The 22,127-nt window shown below is 44.4% G+C and overlaps 1 protein-coding gene across 1 annotated transcript in view; it reads right to left on the bottom strand.

Moving 5' to 3' along the window:
- Window positions 1-5,326: 5,326 nt before the first annotated feature.
- Window positions 5,327-22,127, bottom strand: part of LAMP1 (lysosomal associated membrane protein 1) — a 234,159-nt gene continuing 217,358 nt past the window's right edge. The window contains exon 9 of the mRNA XM_069204673.1: window positions 5,327-6,449. Within this exon, the coding sequence (XP_069060774.1) occupies window positions 6,310-6,449 (140 nt within the window). The 3' untranslated portion in view covers window positions 5,327-6,309. The remainder of the gene's footprint in view (window positions 6,450-22,127) is intronic.

Below are 22,127 nucleotides of genomic sequence, written 5' to 3' on the forward strand. Positions count from 1 at the left end.
GAAGAAGGTAAAGAAGAAGAGGAGCAGAAGAACAGAAGAGAGAAGAGCCCAGAAGAAGGTAAAGAAGAAGAGGAGCGAGGAGCAGAAGAGAGAAGAGCCAAGGAGAAGGTAAAGAAGAACACAGAAGAAGAATACAAATGAAGAACACAGAAGAAGGACAAAGAAGAAGAAAGCACACGCAGGTCGCGGTGCAGAAGAGAGGGAAGAAACAGATGAAATACACAGAAGGAGAGCACATAAGAAGAACAGATGAAGAATACAGATGAAGATCACAGAAGAAGGACAAAGAAGAAGAGAGAACACGCAGGACGGGGTGCAGGGAAGAAAGAAGAGCACAGAAGAAGAACACAGATGAAGACAGAAGAAAGAACACGCAGGACGGGGTGCAGGGAAGAAAGAAGAACACAGATGAAGAATACAGATGGAGAGCAAAGAGGAAGATCAAAGATGAAGAGGGAAGCAGGAGAAGAGGTGAGTAGCGCGGGGCAGGGCGAGGGGCTGGGCGGGGGGAGTACTTACTGTGGTTTCGCAGGACTTGCTTGGAGGGTTCAGGAGCCTGGGCTGGTGGAGCTGCAGCGGCAGGGGGAGCGACCTACCCTTGGGTCAAGGGTTGCTAACTCTGTCGCGCAGCGGCCGCCATAAGAGGGGGGGGGGGGTGGGGAGGAGGGGTCAAGCGGGGTTAGGCCCTATAAAGAGCACTAAAGTAATTTAAGTGATCTGGCGGGACAGTAGTGAATCCAGGCAGAGTTGGGGTAAAAGTACACTCTTCGTCCTTCCATCTGTGCCACTGACACTGTGCATCATAGAGGACACCAAAGCTACAATCACAGTTTCAGGCTCATCCCAGCTGCCTCGACCATGCTCAAAGGTGCCTAACCCCAATTTCCAAGGCCGCTCATCAGGTTTAGGAAATTAAGCTATCATTGAGAATCAGGCCTCCTCCCACTGGAGTTGTAGCCAGTGTTTCCTCCAATGAGACAATTATGTGAATATATTCTTTCTTAGCCACCTGCTACGCTGTGACAAGTATTGGCTTACTATGTAACCTAACTTCCACTTAATTGTATACCCAAAGTTATCACTTTTCTCACTGTATATCCACTTTTGTGCTATGAAAGAAGGGAAAACTAAAATAAACTTCCTCTTGTGGCCTGCTAGGAGAGCTACTGAAACAATGGTGACATCTGTAGGAGAGTGCCATCTTTCTGGCATAGTTACCCCCCTCACTTTTTTCCTGATGTTCGTATGTTTGGACTGTAGTTCACTGGGATCCTGCTAACCAGGACCTCAGTGTCTGTGCTCTTGCCCCTAAATTTAGCTGTTGGTAACTTTTCACACCCACAATTGGCATACTAGTCCATGTAAGTCCCTAGTATATGGTACCTAGGTACCAAGGGCATTGGTACACCAGAGGTCCCCCATGCAGACTGACTGCAGGTATCAAACATGTTGGAATCATGCAACTACCCAGATTCCACTGTTAGTTGCATGATACCATGTACTCTGGGGGGTCCTTAGAGGATCCCCCAGTTCTGCCTGTGCAGCCTATGGGGTCCAGCTGCCAGCCCACGCTGCTGCTGACCCCAAACACTGTTCTGCCCTCCTGCTGGGAAGCGAGGCTCAGGCCGGAGGAGCAGAACAAAGGGTTTCCTGAAAGGGAGAGGTGTGACCACCTCTCCCTGTGTAATAGGTGTCTAAGGTCTAGGGTGGGGTGGCCTCTGAGCGCCACTAGACTGCTTTGAAGGGCCCCCTCCTTGCATAATCTGGTTTGCACCAGTTCAGGAACCCCGGATTCCCGCTCTGGTGCAAACCTACTGAAAGGACAGGGGAGTGACCACACCCCTGTCCAGCTCCTCCCCTAGGGAGGTGCACAGAGCTCTGCCAGGTGCCCACTTGATTCTGTCATCTTGCAAATAAGATTTGCAGAGGCCCCTGGGAGCATCTGACTGGTGAGGTCAGGTGGATGACGTCCCTGACCTCCTCTGAGCGGTGGATCACTGCAGAGAGTGACCAACCCCCTTTTAGGCTTACTTAAGGGATCCATCACGGGTGGATCCTCAAATTCATTGAGCAAGACTCTACAAGGAACTCTTTGCAAGACCTCTTCTACTCCTGGCCTCTGGAGCCGCCGCTGGTCTTCGTTGGAGCCGAACAAGTCTGCTTCTGGTGGGAAGGCTCCCTCTGCAACACTTTCTACAGATCCTAAAAGAATTCTCCTATATCCAAGGCTGTGCATCCTCTAGGGTCACAAGGACTCTGTTTGCACCAGGAAGCACGAAGGAACTCCCCTTGGAGAGGAGTCACTCACATTCAAACACAGATACCTCAAGACAACAAACTGGCTGGTGGGGTCTGCTGTCCGTGGACATCTGAAGATCCTGCAACACAGGTGGTGAGTATGTGGCCTCCTCTGGGTCCTGCTCATGTTCCAACCAACCTGGGAGACTGTGGGCTCCTGCACTGGACTGGAACCCCTGTGCACCCCAACCGTTGCATTTGCCAAGGCTTGATGACTCTTCCTTTGGGTGATCTTCAGGCTCCAAGGAACTCAGCCTCCAGCACTAAGCAATCCTAAGATTAGCCCAGTCTTGCAACTCTGACATGGGACTTCTGTTTGGTTGAGCTGTTAAGGCCTCTGTGTCCATCGTCTGTGGGTCACTCATGGGGGCTCCATCTACTTCTGCTGGCCTTCCTGTGTGCGGAGGGCCAGCCCTAACTCCCCCTCCTGCATAGAGTCTCCTGGACCTTGCTGAGCCCCAAAGCTTAGCAAACTCTTCTGGAACTCCTGTTTGCATTTGCCAGTGCTTATTGGGGAATTGACTGGTCACTGACCCTCCTGCAATCCAGTGACCATTGAGTGACAGCTCGTAGGTGACTCATGGGATCTTCTGCAGCTCCTGGACTACTTCTTTCCCCGACTTGCACAAACTTCACCTTCAGGATGAAACCTGACCCAAATGGGCAACTGCAAGGGTGCTGGACTCTGTCCCCTTCCTTTGCAGGTCCTCCACGTCCAGAATCCTTCCCTGGGTTCCACCAGCCTGGTTCATGGGTTGCGACAGCAGCTGGACAATCCAAGGCATCTACAGTCTTCAGAAAGAATCCCTTTTCCCCTCAGCTTCCGGGTCCCTTCTGTAGATTCTCCTGTCTTATGGGTATCCAGGGTGGGGGCACTCTCCATCAACCCTCTTGCCTGCTGGTTTCCTCTAGGTCAGCTGGAAAGGGTCCTGAATTCCAGAAACTCCAACCAACACTCTCTGCTAGCCTATGGGGCACTTGGGTTGGTAACTACCTTACTCCTAGTTGATGTGGGTCACTTACAGTACTTACCTCTAGTGTTCCTAACTGCCCCCACCCCATAGCTAACTACCACACTTACCTTGGCTGGAGTCACTATTTCATATTCCACTTTTTTAATATATGGTTTGGCCCTCCCTTAGGGCCCTGTATATTTCTATTTCTGATTGTTATTTTGTGTGTATATTGTGTGCAATATCACCAAAAGGAAATATACCAATGTCAGTTTAGTAGTAGTGCTGTAATAAAGTGTCCTTTATTTTTGCATCGCTTGTGTGGTTCTTTCTTGTGAGTGAGTTACTGTCTGGCTACTGTGGTATTGCAAGTGCTTTACATTCCTCCTGGATACGCTTTGGCTGCATGCCTCAGCTACCCCTAGAGAGCTTCTACTAACTGGACACCTATTCACTATCACTAAAGGGTTGCCTGGACTCAGAAAAGGGTGCCACACCATAGGTGAACACCAAAAACTGAGCCAGCCTCCTAAAACATTGTAGTCCATAATGATGAACACAAGTTGGTGGCTTTTCATGGCATGCCACTCCAGCCTTGCCTTCAACTCATATCCTCTAGAACAGTCTGACACAGTACACATCAGACAGACCTTCACTGCATTATTGAGGACATTAAGCATGATTGAGCAAGGCAGAGAAGGAAACAGTTGTTTTCCAGCCTCTGACTTGTCCAGCCTGGTTCTTGGCAAAGGATTACTTAAAGGACTTGGTCAGTCACACTGAGGCCTGTATCCCTAGAAGAAAACTGTATTCCGAGGATAAAGGTGTAACAGTATTTGGGGCAGGTTTCTGAAGGGGAATGAGCACTTGAGGGAAAGAACACGAAAACAGGTGGGCTCTTACAGTGTTTAAAGAAAAAGAACAAGCACTGGCAAAGCCAAAAGGCCTTAGCACTGTCACCTACTGGCTTTGCCAATGATTCTTTGCCACAGAGTGCATGCTGTGCAGCATGACTAAAGGAAAAAAAAAAAGTAAAGAAAAAGACAAGTAAGACACCTGCGTGATTTTTTTTAAGTGGGGCGCTTTTTTCCCCAGTTAACAGAGTTGGATTGGTAGCTAAAAATAAAATACCAAAGCCTTTTTTTCTGCAAAAAAAAAAAATTAAAGTGGCCGGGTGGGGAATTAAAGAGAAATGAAGCAAGGGAGTGAGGAGCTAAATGGAAACAATGACGTGTCCAAAGCAACATAGGAATGAGGGGGCGAATGCAAAACTACCATAGAGGAAGGTAGCAGGGACTGGAGTGAAAACAGCATTGGTGGAGAAAGGGACAGACACGAAAGCAACACGGAGAGGGTGGGACTGGGAATCAACATGGTGGGTGCAAGTGACGGGAAGTAATGGGGACAGGCACATGGTGAAGGGACGGGTAACAGACAGCAATGGATGGGGAGAGAAGCACATGAGGGAGAGGTAGAGAAGTACATGGGGGAGACTACTCGAAAACACATGCACCCTCATGGACTCTTAAAATAAAAAATAAAAAAGCATTACTTGAAAAGCAAGCAATGGAAGCAGGATATCAGCCAATCAAAGTGATAGTAAAGAGGCAATACTCCGTGGGAGGGACAAACACAAGGTTCACAAGCTGGAGCACAGATGAGAAGTAGGCAAATGAGAAACAAGGAAAGCCAACCAATGGTAACAATGGGCAGACTTGAGGTCCCCTTTATGTTCGGGATAAGTCAGATATACCTCACAACTGACGGCGCATGCACTGTGTTGCAGGCTCGACCTAAAAATCAAGTTCCCTGAATGGGAGCAGTGGGCGGATATAATTCATCCAGTCAAAAGGATCATAACGAAGCTATGCTTTAGTGAAGAGATAAACACAAGAAGAGGATGGAAAGTCATTGAAGAAGCAAACGAATGAGTGGCAAAAAGCCAACCCATGTCAAGCATTGGCCGGGCCCTAAGCCACTGTGAGGTTCTGGTCTTGTCCAAAAGAGCTATTTAGACAAGAGACAGGTTAAAAGCTTCTGGAGTAAAGACCTAAAAAGTGAAGCAACAAAACACGAAGAAAAAAAGAAAAGTCTTTATTAGCACTGTTAAGGCAATGCATACATCTGAACTCAGTATTAAAGTGCCCGCAACCCGCGCACTCACCCAAAACCATCAAGGCAAAAGCAAGATACTTTAACCTCTATTGTACAGAGTTTGAGAAATATAATCATTGAAGTTCGAACACAAGTTGTAGTATGTAAATATATGTGCACATATTGAATATATATACATACATTTACACACATTACATATGTACATAAAAGACATCCACAGTTAAAGAACACCTTGTTTAAAGCTGGCGATGTGAAAAAAACACCCCAAACATATCAGCATTAAACAAATGAAGCAATCACTCAAAAAAATCAATTATGGACTTTCAAACTTAAGTAAAAGTTCCTATAGGATTGCAGTATTGCATTAGTTACTTACACGTGCCAGACATTCTCTGGTGCTATTAGCAGAGTTTCAAAAACAACCCACATACCGAACAGAGATAATCTGTTGTTCGGAGTTTAATGCAGTAATATCAAAGGTTACTGTAATTTAACATTAAAAAGCCCACACAATTAGTGCAATGATCTTCAAAATGTAGTCAGACCACAGACTGCTAAATTAAAGTCCCATCTTCCCAGTTATGCAAATAAATATTAAGTTCTGCAGAGGAATGACTATACTGAAAGAATAACTACACCAGCTATTAAAAGGGATTCATCCAACACCAAATTCAGCAAACTGTTTTTTTAAGTGCTATTTAACATTACCAAGTTTTCTGACTTTTCGCGATGCTCATTCAGTAAAAGAACTTATTCTAAATTGGGAATTGTGGACCTGTGCATAGCCAATTATGTTTTGAGGTGCTTTCACAAGAAGCAAAAAAAAAGACCTGAAAAACACTGCTTCTTTAAAACACCCAATTTGAACTCAACGGGAAAACGTTATTAGATTCTTGCTTTGAAGATGTTCAATCGTGATTGAGGATCAGAGGCACGGGAATAATTAAATTGTTTGATATCCGGCATGGCTTCTCTTTCTGCCAATCAAATATGCAATTAGCACAATCAACACGAGTCCTGCTAGGGCAGCGCCAACAATGATGGGTACCAACATGCTGTTTTCATCCAACTGGCATTCTTCCACTGTGAGTAAACAAAAAAAAAATGAAAACAGTTACAACACTGGACACTGCATGCTAGCTGCGTTGTGGATTAGTACATTGTTATGGCAGAAGCCTCCCCCCCCCCCCCCCCTGGAATACGCCCATATCTAAGCACAGTTAAATGCTTTTTAAAAGCCTGTTCCCACAACAAATGCCATTTTTTTCCGATTAGCCCCAACCGATCATTTCTAAAGTTCACTTTAACTCATTCCTCCCCAAATGCACACTGCCTCCTTCCCAATAATATAGGACATATGACTACAGTATGCATCCGGATAAGTGAACCAGATCTGCATACTAGCAAATCTCTTTGAGCAATGGTGAGACTTCCTTTCTCTCCACGTCCCCTGACCTGCCACTCGCTTTCATTTGGTGGGCATTGCAGCATCCTGAAGTCGCACTGAGTTGGGAGGTACAGGTTTGAATACTGAATGCAACCAGCAATAGTAATCTGCAACAGGGAGTACCAAGGTCAGACACTGCCCCCTTTACTCAGTTCAGTAGACAGAGGAGACACTAAAGTTAAATGATAACAGGTAATGGCAGACCACTGCTACCAGAACAGCTGAGCCTGCACATTTCCATACCAACTGTTCCACCAACGACTACGTACTCTCCAGCTTTACCACAGTCGTCCCAACTCTTACTGTCATTCACGATCCGATCATGAGGACTATCATTGCTTCAGATGTGCGTAGACAAAAGCATTTCTTTATCTAAACGGGATGGCCCCTTTAACATTAGAGTGGAACATCCAAAGTTAATGGGGATCTCAATTGAGTTGGCTGTGGAAAGAAGACTGGTTCAACAATAGCACAACTAAGTGAAGCAATAATTAAGTAAGGTGAAACAATTCGTACATTTTATAGATATACAATCGAATGAGGCGAATACCAAAGGGTAACTTCACAAATCACACTGAATGCTGATTTTCTTGAAGCGTTTGAGAGTTTAATATGTGGATTTGGTTCTCATGAGAGGCAGCAACAAACACGACACAATGGGGCAGCTAACTGAAGTCCTACATACTCCTGCAAACCTCAATCTGCCCAATATCTGCACATAACTTTCAAGAGCACGCTATATTTTATAGCTAAACATGCACGAGTGGCAATAAGAAATAAGAACCACCACTTTTACATACAATAAGGCAAATTGAAGTTTTAGTTTCTTTCAGCTATATTCATTCGGTCAGAAATTGTTAAAAGACAAACACGAAACAGGCCAAAAACGTATCGTACCACAGGTTCTAACTTGTGACTCAAATTGGGCAATAACATAGTATGAATAATTAGTAATGTCCGAGGTATTTGCCAGACGTCATGCTGTAGACACAGCATCATATCACTGGACATAACAACTGACAACTAATCAGAATGGGAAGAAATCGGTCGTCAGAACGATCCTGAATGTGAAGTTCTCTTTTGTGAGTACGTGGCAATGGTAGCTTATTCCAGAGCACGACTGCCTGCAAAAAAACATCTCTCTCACTTCATGTATGAAGAATCGGTATCTCTTTTATAGCAGCGGAGGAAAATTCAAACAGATGCATAGGTCCGTATGGGATGATCAACTCTGAAATGAGATGGCTAATCCAGCCTCTTAACATTACACTAAGAGAGAGTATATGGGAGAAAGGGGAATAGAGGAGGAACACAACCGTACTCGACTCCCAAAAACAATACTAAATCACAAAATAAGAGTACGGGTTCTTATCACGAAGGTAGGTCTGTAGTGTATCAATTGTGACACTAGACCACTCGTGACCCTCAACTAGAGGCGAAATGTGGGTGAGCTGTGGTGTGGTGTGGTGTGTGGTCTGGAAGGGGGATTTCCTTTACGGACTAGGTGGTCTCACACACTATATAGTGTCATGCTTCATCATATGACCACCTAGCCCCACCCAGGTAGGACAGTGCCACCTAATCCAGCCTCTTGACAGTACCTAAAAAGTTCCTTGTCATCCCACAGGCACCCAGTACAGAGACGCTAGAGTAATGTTTTTTCACAACTTAGACATGATAAAAGTCAAGCTGCTGTATTTAACTGATAAAGGCATTGCAGCAGATAATCCTGCAGGCAGATGTAAGAGCACAATGCACAGACGACGCTGCAGATCAGCAAGCAGTTAAATCATCAACTGTACGAAACCTCATTAAATGAAAAGTGAGGAGCAGACTAGGTCAGCTAGACTAACGGCATATGATGGAATCCAATGATCGTCTGGAACCCATGAGGTTTCTGGGGCTATTCTCGAGGACAGGGCAATTCAATCACACACGCAACGGCTAAAAACACGTGTACCAAGCCACAAGGTGGCAAAAGGATGCAGTCACGGTTTGAAAAGTCACCAGTCAAGGTCCATAACCGCCACATTATGGGTCATAACAAACGTATAAAGAACATTGAGGGCCTGCTTAATAACTGCTGTCAGTAGGGGGTCACTAGTGCAGTCATTCTCTATAGTCAGTTAAACTAGTGGGGCTCCTACAGAACTAATCTAATGGGTGTCTTGCTCTTTACTGAAATCGTTGTACTCCGGGGGCTCCTCTGGCATTTTTAAAGAAACCATGGCTAGTAGGCAGGGAGAATTGCACAAAAGACATACAGACCCGATTTGTAAGATGAGGGCTTGATTTAGACTGTTTGAGATATGACTATCGAGTAGCCATGTGAAATTTGATAGCAACCCATTTTAAAAAATGGCACTGTCCTGAAAAACTGGCTCCTGTAATGGTGCTTTCAAATAACTTGGTAAGGGTGCAAAGCTAACTCGGTGTATATAAAGGCAACAAAAAATAACATCCTAACAGGTTTTGTAATATACAGAATGTATTTGCAAGCAACCCCAATAACCTAGTTATCTAGACTATATAAAAGCACACATGTATAAGACTTGACACAGAGGCTTCTTAAGAGGCACCTGGGTCATCATGAAAACCCACTCCAGACTGAAGCTTATGGGTCTCCAGGAGACCATACAAGCAGAACCTGAAACCCGCACACAGGCATCAGCAACAATGACTCAAATAGACATATTGTACTGAACACGTGTCAGCCATCAGGTGTGTAGACACGGCGTATCCTTAAAATTGGCAGGGTTCTTATATTGGCAGAACCAGGTGAGCAGCTACACTTTTCCTCAATAAGGTACGTTTGCCATCTTTAGGCGATCTGCTCTGTTATTCTCATGGTCCACTCTCAAAGTTTTTAAACTTTAAAAACAAGTTGCAATCCCGACCCCAAACACTAAATGACACAAGTATTAACAGTCTATCACATGATTTATGCAATATGTGGCGCAAAGCTCGTAGTTGCGCAGTTCATAACATTCTCTTTTGTCTCAATCACTATCTCCATCCTAAAATGCAACACAAAATGTATGCTGCACAAAGTAACTTCTGTACAAACCATTAGGTCATAATAAAGTTTAAGGCATTACAGCAGTCTAATGTTCACAATTTTCTCGCTTACTTTAATACATACGATACACAGTAGAGGAGAATAGAGGGTCAAGTAAAGAGTTCATATTTTCATGGTCATGATGCAGCCCAACATGGTTATCCCTCCTGATTACTTCCTAAACATGTCCCTCGTCTTGACAGTCAAGAAATTGTTGAGTGCCAGAACCCATCTGAGCTACCTCATTGTAAAGAATGTGAGAGAGAGAGAGAGAGAGAGAGAGAGAGAGAGAGAGACACAGAGAGAGAGAGAGAGAGAGAGAAGCGTAAAAGTTATATTCAACAAACTGAATCCCCTCCTTATCTGTTTTTTTATATTCACAAATATTCTGTGTAGTCTCTCCATTTGGTGAAGGGCATGACACTTCTCTTTTAACACATATATTTGTTCCCTCATTGTATTTCCTCTGACATGACAAAGAGTATGTTGTGCTGATCTGGCTTATGGCCCGCGTGATCCCATGAAGCCCCTACTCAATCTGGGAGGGTAAGCATAATTTTTGTTTACTTAGCATGGCTGTGCTATCACCTACACTGTCACCGTGTGCCACACAGTTTGTTGTTCATTCTGCTTCGATTAACTCAAGAAATTTTTTGAGATACAACTTATGTTTTGATATTTTCCAGGGTGACGAATAGGAACTAAAAACTTGGTCACAATAGACTTGTGTAAGTGACCGACGATTACCTTTTTTTGACTATCAGCAAAATTACATAACAGCTAACTTAGCTTCAAAATTGGAGAAGTTCTTTTATACTAGGTCCTGAAGAAGCGTCATTGGATCCATTCTGGACCACCGAGACGCGAAACATGTCGACCCGATTTTGAGGTGGGTCTCGCAGTTCCCTGACCCTCCCACCATTAGACATATAGTTTGAAAGTGGTTGAGCATCATCTCTATCTCACTTTCTCTATTGATATTTTAATCTTGGCCATCACCCTACACAAACAGAATAAAGTTAGCATTTAGCAAGGGTCCTGAGCCAATTTTATTTTTATTTCATCCTTTGAACTCTCCCCGTTTCTTCCTCCCTACTCATTTGCGGGACAGTGAGGCATCATCGAGAAAAAGATCTCCGGCAAAGAGCCCCCCACTGGGTGGTGCCCGTCAGACATTGCAGCGCCGGTCTGACGAGGAGCTTGTCCGATGATGAAGCATGACACCCATCTGGGTGTGTGAGGACTCTTGCTCCTATTAATTAGGATCCCAGAGTACTTTCCATTGCTCACCTTGGTCTCTTAGGAACAGTGTATTGCTTTAATAGTCATGAAGACTAATTCAGCCCTAGATGTGATTAACAGATTAAATCCATTTTTGTTTTTTCAAGCTTTCATAGTTCAGTATGTGACGACTTAGAATTATTTCATGAAGAATCTAATGGTCAGTTCCAAATGTATTCGCTTTGAAGCAGTCACCTTCTCTACTGCTGTGAGTCCCTCTTATTACCTCTCAGACAGGTATTACCTGCTGCCCAAAAGACCGGACTTAATGATCGGGTGTCTACATTCATGGCCAGATCTCTCCCAAGTGCTGCGGCATTAAGTTTTCCTCTGCATGTATGCACTTGGAGGTTCTTGTTCAAGCTACCTAGTGGTCCTACATCAAGTCATAAGAACAAAGTTAAGTGAACGAAGAAGCTTCCTTCCATCATGGACCAGCTCAATAGAAGAGGGAGTGTGAATTTAAATCAGGAAGAAGCAGATTCTCATAATAGTTCCATGAATCGAAGAAAGTAAGGTATTATCACACTTATGAATTGGTTTGTTGTGAAGAGTATCGAAATAACCTGCGTTTGAACCCAAAGCTTGATGATTTCCCAGGAGCATTAAAAAATGGTTCAATGGTTAGATGCCAATCGATACCAATCCATCCTAATGACAATTTCAAAGTTGCTGTCCACCAGGAGACAGTTCAATGAAGCAAGGATGTTAGCTTGGCAGCAATTAGGGAAAATATGCATACTCTGTACCTGCTACAAAGGTAGAGTGCTGTGACTAATTTAGAACCACCCCGCTCCACTTTCTGAGTGTCACTAATTTTAATAATAGGATAGGGAAAAAAACTTTGCGAAAGGGGATGGCAACACTACTCTTTTGGAGACTGTAGCATAAAGGGGTGCATCGTACTGTAAGGGTGATGGGATGAAGAGAGCATGAAGATTAGACAACCTTTCCCACCCATATTTACACAGGGCTTTTAAAATTTTTGGCAGGGAGGTGGGTTTAAAGTAACCAGAATACGTTAGGAGATTTGGTATCCAGATAATTTCAGTGTTCTTTTGCTTAGCCTCTTGCGGACCACGGACATAATGGTTACGTACGTGGCTGCGCCTCTCAGGCGCCACAGATGTAACCATTACGTCCGATTACCGGCCCTCGGGGGAAGCGCTAGCGTCCCTGAGGGCCGAAAGCCAGGGCTGGAAGGGCAATCTCTTCCCCTTCCACCCGACCCCCCCAGTGACGTCGCGTGCTGACCTCAGAGGTCACCTCCCATCGCTCTTCCACTCTGGAGGAGCAGGCCAGCAGAGGCATGAAAGCAAAGGAAAGGCCTTTCCTTTCTTGTCCCTGCAAGCATTTCCGCTGCCTGATCACAATGCGATCGGGCAGCAGAAATGCCCACTGGACACCAGGGATTCATTTTTTGTTTGAAATGGACATGAGGGGATCAGCCCCTTGGGCAAGGACCACTCCCCAGGGGGCCAAATAATTTTTAGGCCATTTCTGCCCCCGGGAGCAGATCGGCCCAATATAATTAGGCTGATCTGCCTGGGGGGAGGGGTGTAATGGGGCAGGAACCACTAGACACAAGGGTTTTTTTTTAAATGTATTTATAAGTGGGGAGCGACCCCTTGGGCAAGGGTCGCTCCTCAGGGGGCCAAAATATTTTTAGGTCATTTCTGCCACCCAAATTTCTTTTCCATTACTGCGAGGCCTGCCCCTCTCAGACTAGCATTAGAAATGCCCTCATATTTCGGAGTGGTAGATTCTGATCTGTAAGGAGTGGTCCTGTCATGTTTATTATTGCCAGAAAGATGATAGAAAATCCTACTTACTGGTGATGTTGGATTTAATATTACCATTTTAGAAATGCCACTTTTAAAAAGTAGGCATTTCTCTGCACTTACTGCCATCTGTGCCTTACAGCCGGTCTCCAATCCACATCTGGTCTGGGCTGGTTGACTGCTCCCCTTGTGCCTTTCACCCAGACAGCCATAAACACAAGACACTCTGTCACATCCGCATTCATCAGCATACTGAATGGGTCTCCAAGGAAGGAAGGTCGGAGGGGCTACCTCTTACATTTCAAATGCCAGCGGCCTGCCCTTACACAAAGGACTGATAACCCCTCCAACAGGGATCCTGGCAGACAGGACTGGACTGAAAGGGAAGCTAGTGCACTTCAGAACCACTCTTTGAAGATTCCCCCCACTTCAAAGGCATTTTGGGTATATAAACCAGGTCTCTGACCCCACCAAATCAGACACTTCTGGACTTACACTTGTACCCTGTCAGAGACTGCCTGGCCGTCCAAAGGACTCATCTGGACTGCTTTGTTGAAGGACTGCTTTCCTGCTTGTTGCCCTGCTGCCTGGTACTCTTGACTGACTTCCTCCCAAAGTGCTCTCCAAGGGCTTGGATTGAGCTAGCTTTCTGTTTCTGAAGTGTCAGGGCCAACAAAGACTTTACCTTTTCAATAAATCCTTGTTTTATCGATGCAATGACTGCAGATATCACCACAGCATCTGCATTGCGGCTGGAATATCTCAGCACTGTCGATCGGAATGACGCAGTGGCAGCTTCACAGCCCGAAATCCGACGCAGAGCCTGCCTCATGGCTGAAATATCACTGCATTGACGCAGTGCCTACTTCTTCTCCCACCACGTCAAGGATTTTTAATGCATTGTCCTTGGGCGTCAAAATATCCCCACATAGCAGTATAAAGAACAAAGGCTGCGCTCCTGGAAATCGATGCATCACCTTGCAGCGTAGAAAGAAACGGTGCATCGTCTGTGCCGCACCGGAAAATGGGACGCAACCCCTTATTTTTCCACTCATCTGCTCTACGGACCCGTGCGTTGTTTTTTTTTAATGCATCCAAGGTACTGTGTTTTACAAAGATACAACCACTGTTTCTTAAGAACTGAAACTCTTTTAAACATTTAAAAAGTGATATTTCAACTTGTATTTTTGTTGTTTTGACCTTACTTTATTCAGATAAATATCTATTTTTTTAAACCTGTGCAGTGTATTTGTGTTGTGTTTTCATCCTAGTTACAAATACTTTACACATTGCCTTCTGATTTAAGCATGACCGCTCTGTGCCAAGCTACCAGAGGGTGAGCACAGGATAATCTGGGTAGTGTTGTGACTTACCCGGACTAGGACTTGGTCCCAACTTGGACAAGGGTGAATACCTCTGCCAAGTAGAGGGCAAATTTCTAACACTTGTGATCTCTGCTTCTGCCTCTGCCCTTCAGAGCAAGTACTTTCCTCTGAAGACTCCCAATACCGTGCCAGAGCCAGGGAGGACGACAACTGTTCCTCCACAGTGTTTAGTCTTAACAGGAGCATTCTTTCTCAAAGTTAGAGTGGCAAGATCTGTTTATGGCGACTCCACTTTTTTCAGGATCTCCACATAAGAGGATTAAACCATGCCTATGGGTACTTTAACACTTTTCAGTTTCAGACACAAGAGTTTCCAGTGTGACCATTGCCATACCACTTGAGTGGAAAGGCAGACGTTATGCTTCCCAATTAAAGTCTCTATAAAGAACAGTTGTCTGGAGGCTTAGTGGTTAAACATGTAAAGGCCAGCTAAGTCTATACTAACATCTGATGCAAAGCAAATGTTCACACTACATGCTGTTACTACAGTCAGTGATTTTAGAGAGCTAACCATGGCACTTATTGACCTGATAAAAGGGGTTTCTATGACTGTAGCTGGCAAACTGAGGTACTGAAGATTGGGTCATGAAGCAGAGGAGTCCTATTAGGCTCATCCTTCTAACAGGTTATTGCAACAAGAAGGGAGATATAAGTTCAGTCGTGGCGTTTGCTTGCCTCACTTATATATAATAATTAAAAAAGAAAAGTCCGTTTTTTATGTTTCACTCAGCCAAGCACAGGTCCATGTATCTTAGAAGGTGCAAAAAGACCACTGCCATTCATCCAGCCACTCCAGACATGTTTTGGTGTAACACAGCGGTTGCATACATGTTCAGTCATTAGAAGAAGAAGACCTGTCCATCAGGGTAAAAGAGGAACAAAAGCGACACTGGAAAAAGTCCAAGCTGCGCCCAATTTACCAGAGTATCATGACATATGCACAAGTTGAGACAGCATTTCTTCTGGTCACATGGGTGCAAGAGGAGGAGTGGTGCTTCTCCGCCCTTGTCAGTTTCAATTTAACAACAGTTGGCTTTTGTAGAGACTAAGATATTACCTCGGAGATACCACCACTGCTTTGGCAGCAACAGCAAGAGGTCACCAATTTCTTGTCGCGACCAATCACATGTAGTTACGACACCTTGCTGCATTAATGGATGACCACAGAGTAGAGTAGCAAGAAGGAAACATGGTTGACGTTGCACAGGTCAGCTCCCTGCATGATGGTTTCACTTTCACTAGAATTCTGTGCTGTCAATATGTCTTAGTACAGCATTCCCTCTTGCCCCTTCAATTCAGCCAGAGTAGCTGTGCTTCCCTTGGCTTTTAAGTGATTATTTTCCTGTAATTTTTTGGTTGCTCTATGCAAACCCTAGGTCTGAGCTCCCCTGCACCCCTGAGAAATTCCAACTTTTCCCTAATGGAGGCCATTTCAGACATTGGCAATAAGCTTGGGGGGGGGGGGGGGGGAGAGGTGCAGTGGGGAAAGTTATATAATTGATCTTAGGTTCAACTTGTAATGATACTTGTACTGAACTCAACAGCTCCACCAATTCCACTGTGTTTCAACCATCACAGCATGCTACTGGCTGGGTCAACACCAAAGCAACAGCATGTGGGTGCAGGGCCACACTCGATTGTGGGCATCTTGATCATGGCTGAGCATCACCAACAGAAAGGGCGTAAAAGGCAGCTCTCAGCTTCACTGCCTAATTATATTTATTTTTTAATATTAGCAGTTTTTTTTATCTTTAATATGTTGCAGTGAGATCAGACATTATCACTCACACTCAAGGTTAGATTGTAGACAACTACTACATATGGTACCAGGTGTTAAACTGAATATCACTATTCTGTCATTTCCTATCCGTAGACCAAGGAATTTCACAGGAACAACGTAAAAGTGCATTTATACTGGAGCAAACAGTGGTTTCATATTTGACCCAGTGTTGTTAATTCTAGGAACTAATGTGATGCTAGGGACAGACCCAGGTGTGTACACAACACTAATAATGAATATGACTCAACTGAATTAAACTTAGCTACTTCTAAGATATATTCTCTGACAGTATGTCTCCTTTTACAATAAAGGCTATCAAAGGATGCTGAAAGAGTTGCCAGACATCATTAGTGGGTAGGTGAATGAATAAGGTGATGCGCCCACCCATTTCGGCTCTGATTAATTTGTAGGGCCACTTGCAGACAAGAATAAGGGCAGAAAGATATTGGCGGAAGCATGAGAGCCAAGTTACAATTACACTCCATCTAGACTTAATCAGTGGTTTTGGTGTTTGGAGAGATGAATGACAGGTTAGAGTGGCACCTTAGAATGAAGTAGTTTAGTCAGTTCTTGTACAGTGGTGAAGAAACGTGCCATCATTGGTGCAGGAATAAAAAAAAAAAAGATCAAAACAAGTACAGTAAAAAAAAAAAAGCTGTTGACTTATGCCGCCAGGCAATAATTTAAATAAAGCTGAGATCTCTAAGGCGAACGGAGCATCTATGAAGACTTCACTTTCCAATGTTTCTGTTAGAAGCATGACATGTCACCCCCTTTCCCACCTCCCAACCCCAACAAGGAACCTATGATTCACAAAGCCAGTTGGCAGATTATCGGAGTACAAATTGAAAGGGTATTAAGTTTGGCAAAGATATTACTGTGTACCGAATCTTCTGCTTTGAGGTCTTCAGTGCATGCGGCCAGTGTGGGTGTGTGTTTGTTTATGCTATAACAAGTCATGTTAACAAATGTCCGAACATACCCCTATCTGTGCACACCTTAGCAAACTAGTCAAGGTCATTCAAATACTATATTCTCCAAAAAGGGTATCCTACTTAGCTCTAGTTTCTGAGAGTTCCTCTGACAGTGCACCAGTCTTGGGCTAATCTTATTTTCCAATTTCACCGTTCTTTAAGAATTTAGCTCCTCAGTCAGTACTGTCCTGTCCCATAAAACACTGCAAAGCACTCCATAGCTAAAAGTCTTAGAGGCCTCCATCTTAGTGTTTGCATCCCCCACCAAGCCAAAATTTACTGGGTAGGTCAACAAAAACGAATGAATGAATAGATGAATGGAATAGTACTTCTAAAGCAAAAACAGCTGCTTCAGAGAAGTATCCAGGTGCTGGACAGTACACTACTAACCGTTATTTATCAATTAGTTTAAAAATAAGTCTTCCGGTTCTTTTTAAACCGAGATTTGGAATCCAATTTCCTTAACTCCAAGCTGTTCTATAGCTTGGCAGCCAAATATGAAAAAGTGTGTTCCCCACTTCTGACTTGATTAACTCTTGTAATAACTAGGAGCAACTTCTTATTTGAGCACAATTCTCTCCTTGGCCTGTACCAGCGGAATCTCTACTGAAGAAAGTGGGACCTTTCTAGTGTACAGCTCTTAAAGTAATTAGCAAAGATTTGAAAATGATCCGTACTCTGTCTAATAGAAAGTCTTTTGAAAATACTTACAATGAGCAGGGTAGCAGTATTTTGAGTGATTTAGTCAGGGAGTCACCAAAGCTTGCACAGTTTCCTGGTGTGCACCAATACATATTTTAGAGAGTAATATAGTGATTTTAAAAGTCAAAAGCATACTGCAGTGATATCCTGAAAGTGGGATTCAAAGGAAAGATTTAAACAAATTGGAACCCAAGTTTCGTAAATGAACACACAGGCAGAGGGTTAGCACCCATAGCTTGTTGCCAAAGACAGCCCATGTCAAAACGAGAGGGGTTGCCAAAAACCCATCTCTCTGACTTACCAGTGTTAAGCTTCAGGCAGTTTAGCCACATCCAATCTGCAACCGCATGTAGGCAGCCTGAAAATGCTCTTCCAATGGTCTATCATCTTGATGACAGTGGAGTAATAATTGTGTGTCATCAGCCTACAATTTAATCTTTAAGTCCCAAGGTTCAACCACCTCAGCCAGGGGCCATAGAGAAGTTGAATAGAGTAGGGCTTAAAACCAAGCCCTGCGGAATTTCGAATCTTAGATCAAATTGCGCCAAACGAAAAAGGAGAGATGAACACCTTGTCCTGAGAGGAAAGATTTTAACTATCTGAAAGTTTTGTCCCAACCCCATGCGTTTTCTGACATTCTACTAAAATATTGTGAGATACTGTGTCCAAGGCAGCAAACCAATCTAGACAATCAATCAGGAATTTCTAAAGTGCACTACTCACCCGTGAGGGTCTCAAGGCGCTGAGGAGGTGGAAAAAGGGGTTGGGGGGAGGGAAGTTGCTGCTATTGCTCGAACAGCCAGGTCTTGAGAAGTTTCCTGAACGTAAGGATGTCTTTGGTCTGGCGCAGGTGGGTGGGAAGAGTGAGCCAGGTTTTGGCAGCTAGAGGAATAATTTCTCTATATACAGAGCCCTGTTGACTGCCTTCTACAGGATGTGCGTTAATGGTCTACCCCAGGCCTTGGACAGCAGCAGAGGTGAATGGTAAGACAGTGTCTTGCCCATGCATTGACTGGTCTGGGTCCTGACAATTAGTTGGCAGGAGATCAGAGGCATGACAACTCTATTGTGTAGCTGTGGCACTGGTGAAAAAAGCAGTATTAACTAAGCAGGGTGGAAGTCACTAAGAACACAGCTACTCCCCCTTTCCTTAATGGTGTCTGTTGCTTTTGAAGCCAGGGGTATCAGCAACACAATTAAAGATGCCCCCACCCCCTATAGCAAGAGTATGTGCAGATACAGAACGTTAGCCAAGTCACATTTTACAAAGCAAGAGGTTCCATGTCTAGTTTACCTAAAAGTGCAACATACTATCCTACAAATTTAGAGACTTTCTCAGACCCAAGAAAAAGACAACTGTAACCCAGATAAGCCCCCTCCAGGCATAGAAGGACTATTTTGCACCACATACCCAGCCCCTCCATTTTGTCTGAAGCCTCAGCTCTTACCAGTCTCCTCCAAAAAAACACAAAGTGGCCTCCTCTTCATCGTATATAGATTGTGGTGTACATGCTTAAGCATTTTTTGTGGGGGTTTGCTGGGCCCTCACACCTGGGACCAGTTTGTCAGGAAAAAAGGTAGTAAACGGAGGGTTAACCAAGAGTGCGTGTATTTCATTAACCATCCAGGCCCCTGGTACGGCCGCCGAGACGACTGTTAGCTGGTTAGAAGTCTAGGCGAACTGCTGTGTATGGGCTCAAAAAGTGAACACATACGAAGAGGAAGACGAGACTTAGGTCCCACTGGAGCATAATAAATAGATTTTGGGGAATCAAATGTTGATGGTCTTTGAAGAACCGTATCACAGACTTGAACAGGCAGGGCTGATCCACAAATGCTAAAAGGTATTCTTTAACTGTGCCTAAAACAACATCTTATCGGGTGAGGGGCAATGCAAACAAAAATAACTATGTGAAATGCAAGCAAAAAAGGACGTTAGATAAGGGTGCAGACAGAGGATTAATCAATATGACAATATACCAAGCCACAAATGTGTCCCATTTGCAGGCACATACAGCCTTTGCTGAGTACGACTATCTGTCAAAATGATGTGACATACTACAAGAGTTAGATTCAATACTCTCAGCTGTCGATGCTCAACCTTCAAACATGCAAGTGGTGAATGTGCATGTTCGGGTTGAAGACCCATGCCCTGTTGCTGCTAGAGATCTCCCTGAAGAGGCAGACTAGTGGGAGAACCAAAAGTCATTCTCTGGAGTTGAGGATACCATGCTCTCCGTGCCTAATCTGGAGCCAAAAAGATGACTTGGGCCTAGTTGGTCAAGATGTTTAGAACTTGAGGCAGGCGTGGTATCAGTGGGAAAGCATACAAGAGTCCTGAGCTTCACTTGAGACAAAACGAATATCTGAGCAAGAAACGTTTTGGAAATGCCAATGCACAGAAGTGCAGACATTGTGTGTTCTTGGTAGTGCAAAGAACTGTAACAAAGCTTCCATCCAATCGTGGAAGAGGCCTTTAATCACCTCCGGATGAAGACGCCATTTGTGATCTGCAAGGCATCATCCGCTGAGCTCACCCACCCTGGCACTTAGGGATCCAGCCAGGTGTTGCACAGCCAGGAAAATGTCTTGATGTTCCACCCCTATTCAGAGTAGAGCCTTCTGGCAAAGGATCAAGGACCCCACACTCTGCCCTGTTTGGTGCAGTACCTCATGGCAGTGGTGTTTTGTGTGAATACCTGAACCAGCCTCCCCCTTGATGGATGGAAGGAAGGCTTTCAATGCCAACTGTATCGCTCTCCACTCCAACATGGTGATGTGGGGCAGAGACTACGGCATGAACCAGAGTCCCCCGAGATCCACCTCTCCCAGACAGCCACCCCCACCCAGAAGTGACACATCTGTGACTACTAGGAGTTCCAGGTGGGGAAGGGAGAGGAGTCCACCATGAACCCACACGCATTTGGAGTCCTCTTGGACCCCTGCGCCCGAAGGTGCTTAACAAGGATCCGTCACCCAAAAATGAGGTCCATGGACTCAAAACTCTTCCCACACAACTTCGCTCCATACCAGCAGGCCAGTTTTCTACACAAACCAATAGCTGGATAAGTGCTTTACACTATGGAGTCCAATATGAGTTGATTCATCCTTGCATTAAAAATTTTGAATAAAGTCTAAACCAAATTATATGTAAAGTACCTCTGTATCACCTGCAGAACCTTGAAGGATAAAATGGTCCTTCCAGTTGTGCTGAAACCCACTGTTTAATACGGTCTAGCCCAGCGAAGACATTATACAGTAGCCTTTCAAATGAGGCAGGGACCTGCAGCTAAATCTCCATATTCTGTAACTGGTTAGGTTCCATCAAAGTGGCAAAAGCTATTTTTGCTTGTACTAAGCACAATGGGGTTTTTTACAACTTTGGAGGAGGTGTTAATCCGTCCCAAATATGACGGATATACCACAAGCTGTATTACGAGTTCCATAGGATATAATGGGCTCGCAATACGGCTGGTGGTATATCCGTCACTTTACCATCACTTTTGGGACGGATTAACACCTCCTCCAAAGTTGTAATAACCCCCAATGTGCCAGTAACTCCTGGTCAAAACGAAAGTATTTTAACACTTCATAACACCTAGCTTATTCTGCAGCTGGTGTGCCTGGGTTATCATTAGGTGTTGGGCAGCACCAACAATGGGCTTTCCTATGAACTTCAAGATGTAATACTTTGAAATTCAGCATCTTAGAGCCTTCTGCCTTCATGCAGTCTGGACTTGTCTGGCATTTTATAGGTGTGACTTTTCACAGTAACACTAACACCCTTATCAATGTCAATTTGTGCAGATTGCCGTCAGTCCAGAGGTCAGTGAAAAAAGGCTGTGTTGCAGTCTATTTGCTGTGTAAGTGTCAGATCCGGGTAGAGAATAATTCTCTCCACGGAACCATTCTTTGGGTCACCATAAAAAAAAGTCTCTGCGGTGCTTGCTGTCATCCATCTACTTTCTATATTTACTACAATAATCTCCATGCAGAAGGAGTATGTCTTAAGCACCTCATATGGTAAACCTGGTGGAGTTCACAGCCAGCACCAAGACAAATTATTAACTTCATTAACCTTTATATAAGGGGTCCCTTTGTCCTGTAGAACTAGAAGGCGAACAAGCTCATGATCAGGCCCGTTTGTTCTTTTAGATCAGTAGTGATTTCTGGTCATACCATTTCTTCCAAGGTCTTGATGGCCATTCTCTTCGTCTTGTGTGTCAGATTTGCCAACGTGCGCAAAAGTTCCAGAAACCTAGTCTCCCTTCCAACCGTTCTCAACGTAAGTGAGTTGCAGATGGGGTGGCCGAATATAATCATGAATGGGCTCATGCCATTGTTCACCTGTGG

This window comes from Pleurodeles waltl, chromosome 8 (assembly GCF_031143425.1).
Source record: "Pleurodeles waltl isolate 20211129_DDA chromosome 8, aPleWal1.hap1.20221129, whole genome shotgun sequence".
NCBI lineage: Eukaryota > Metazoa > Chordata > Amphibia > Caudata > Salamandridae > Pleurodeles > Pleurodeles waltl.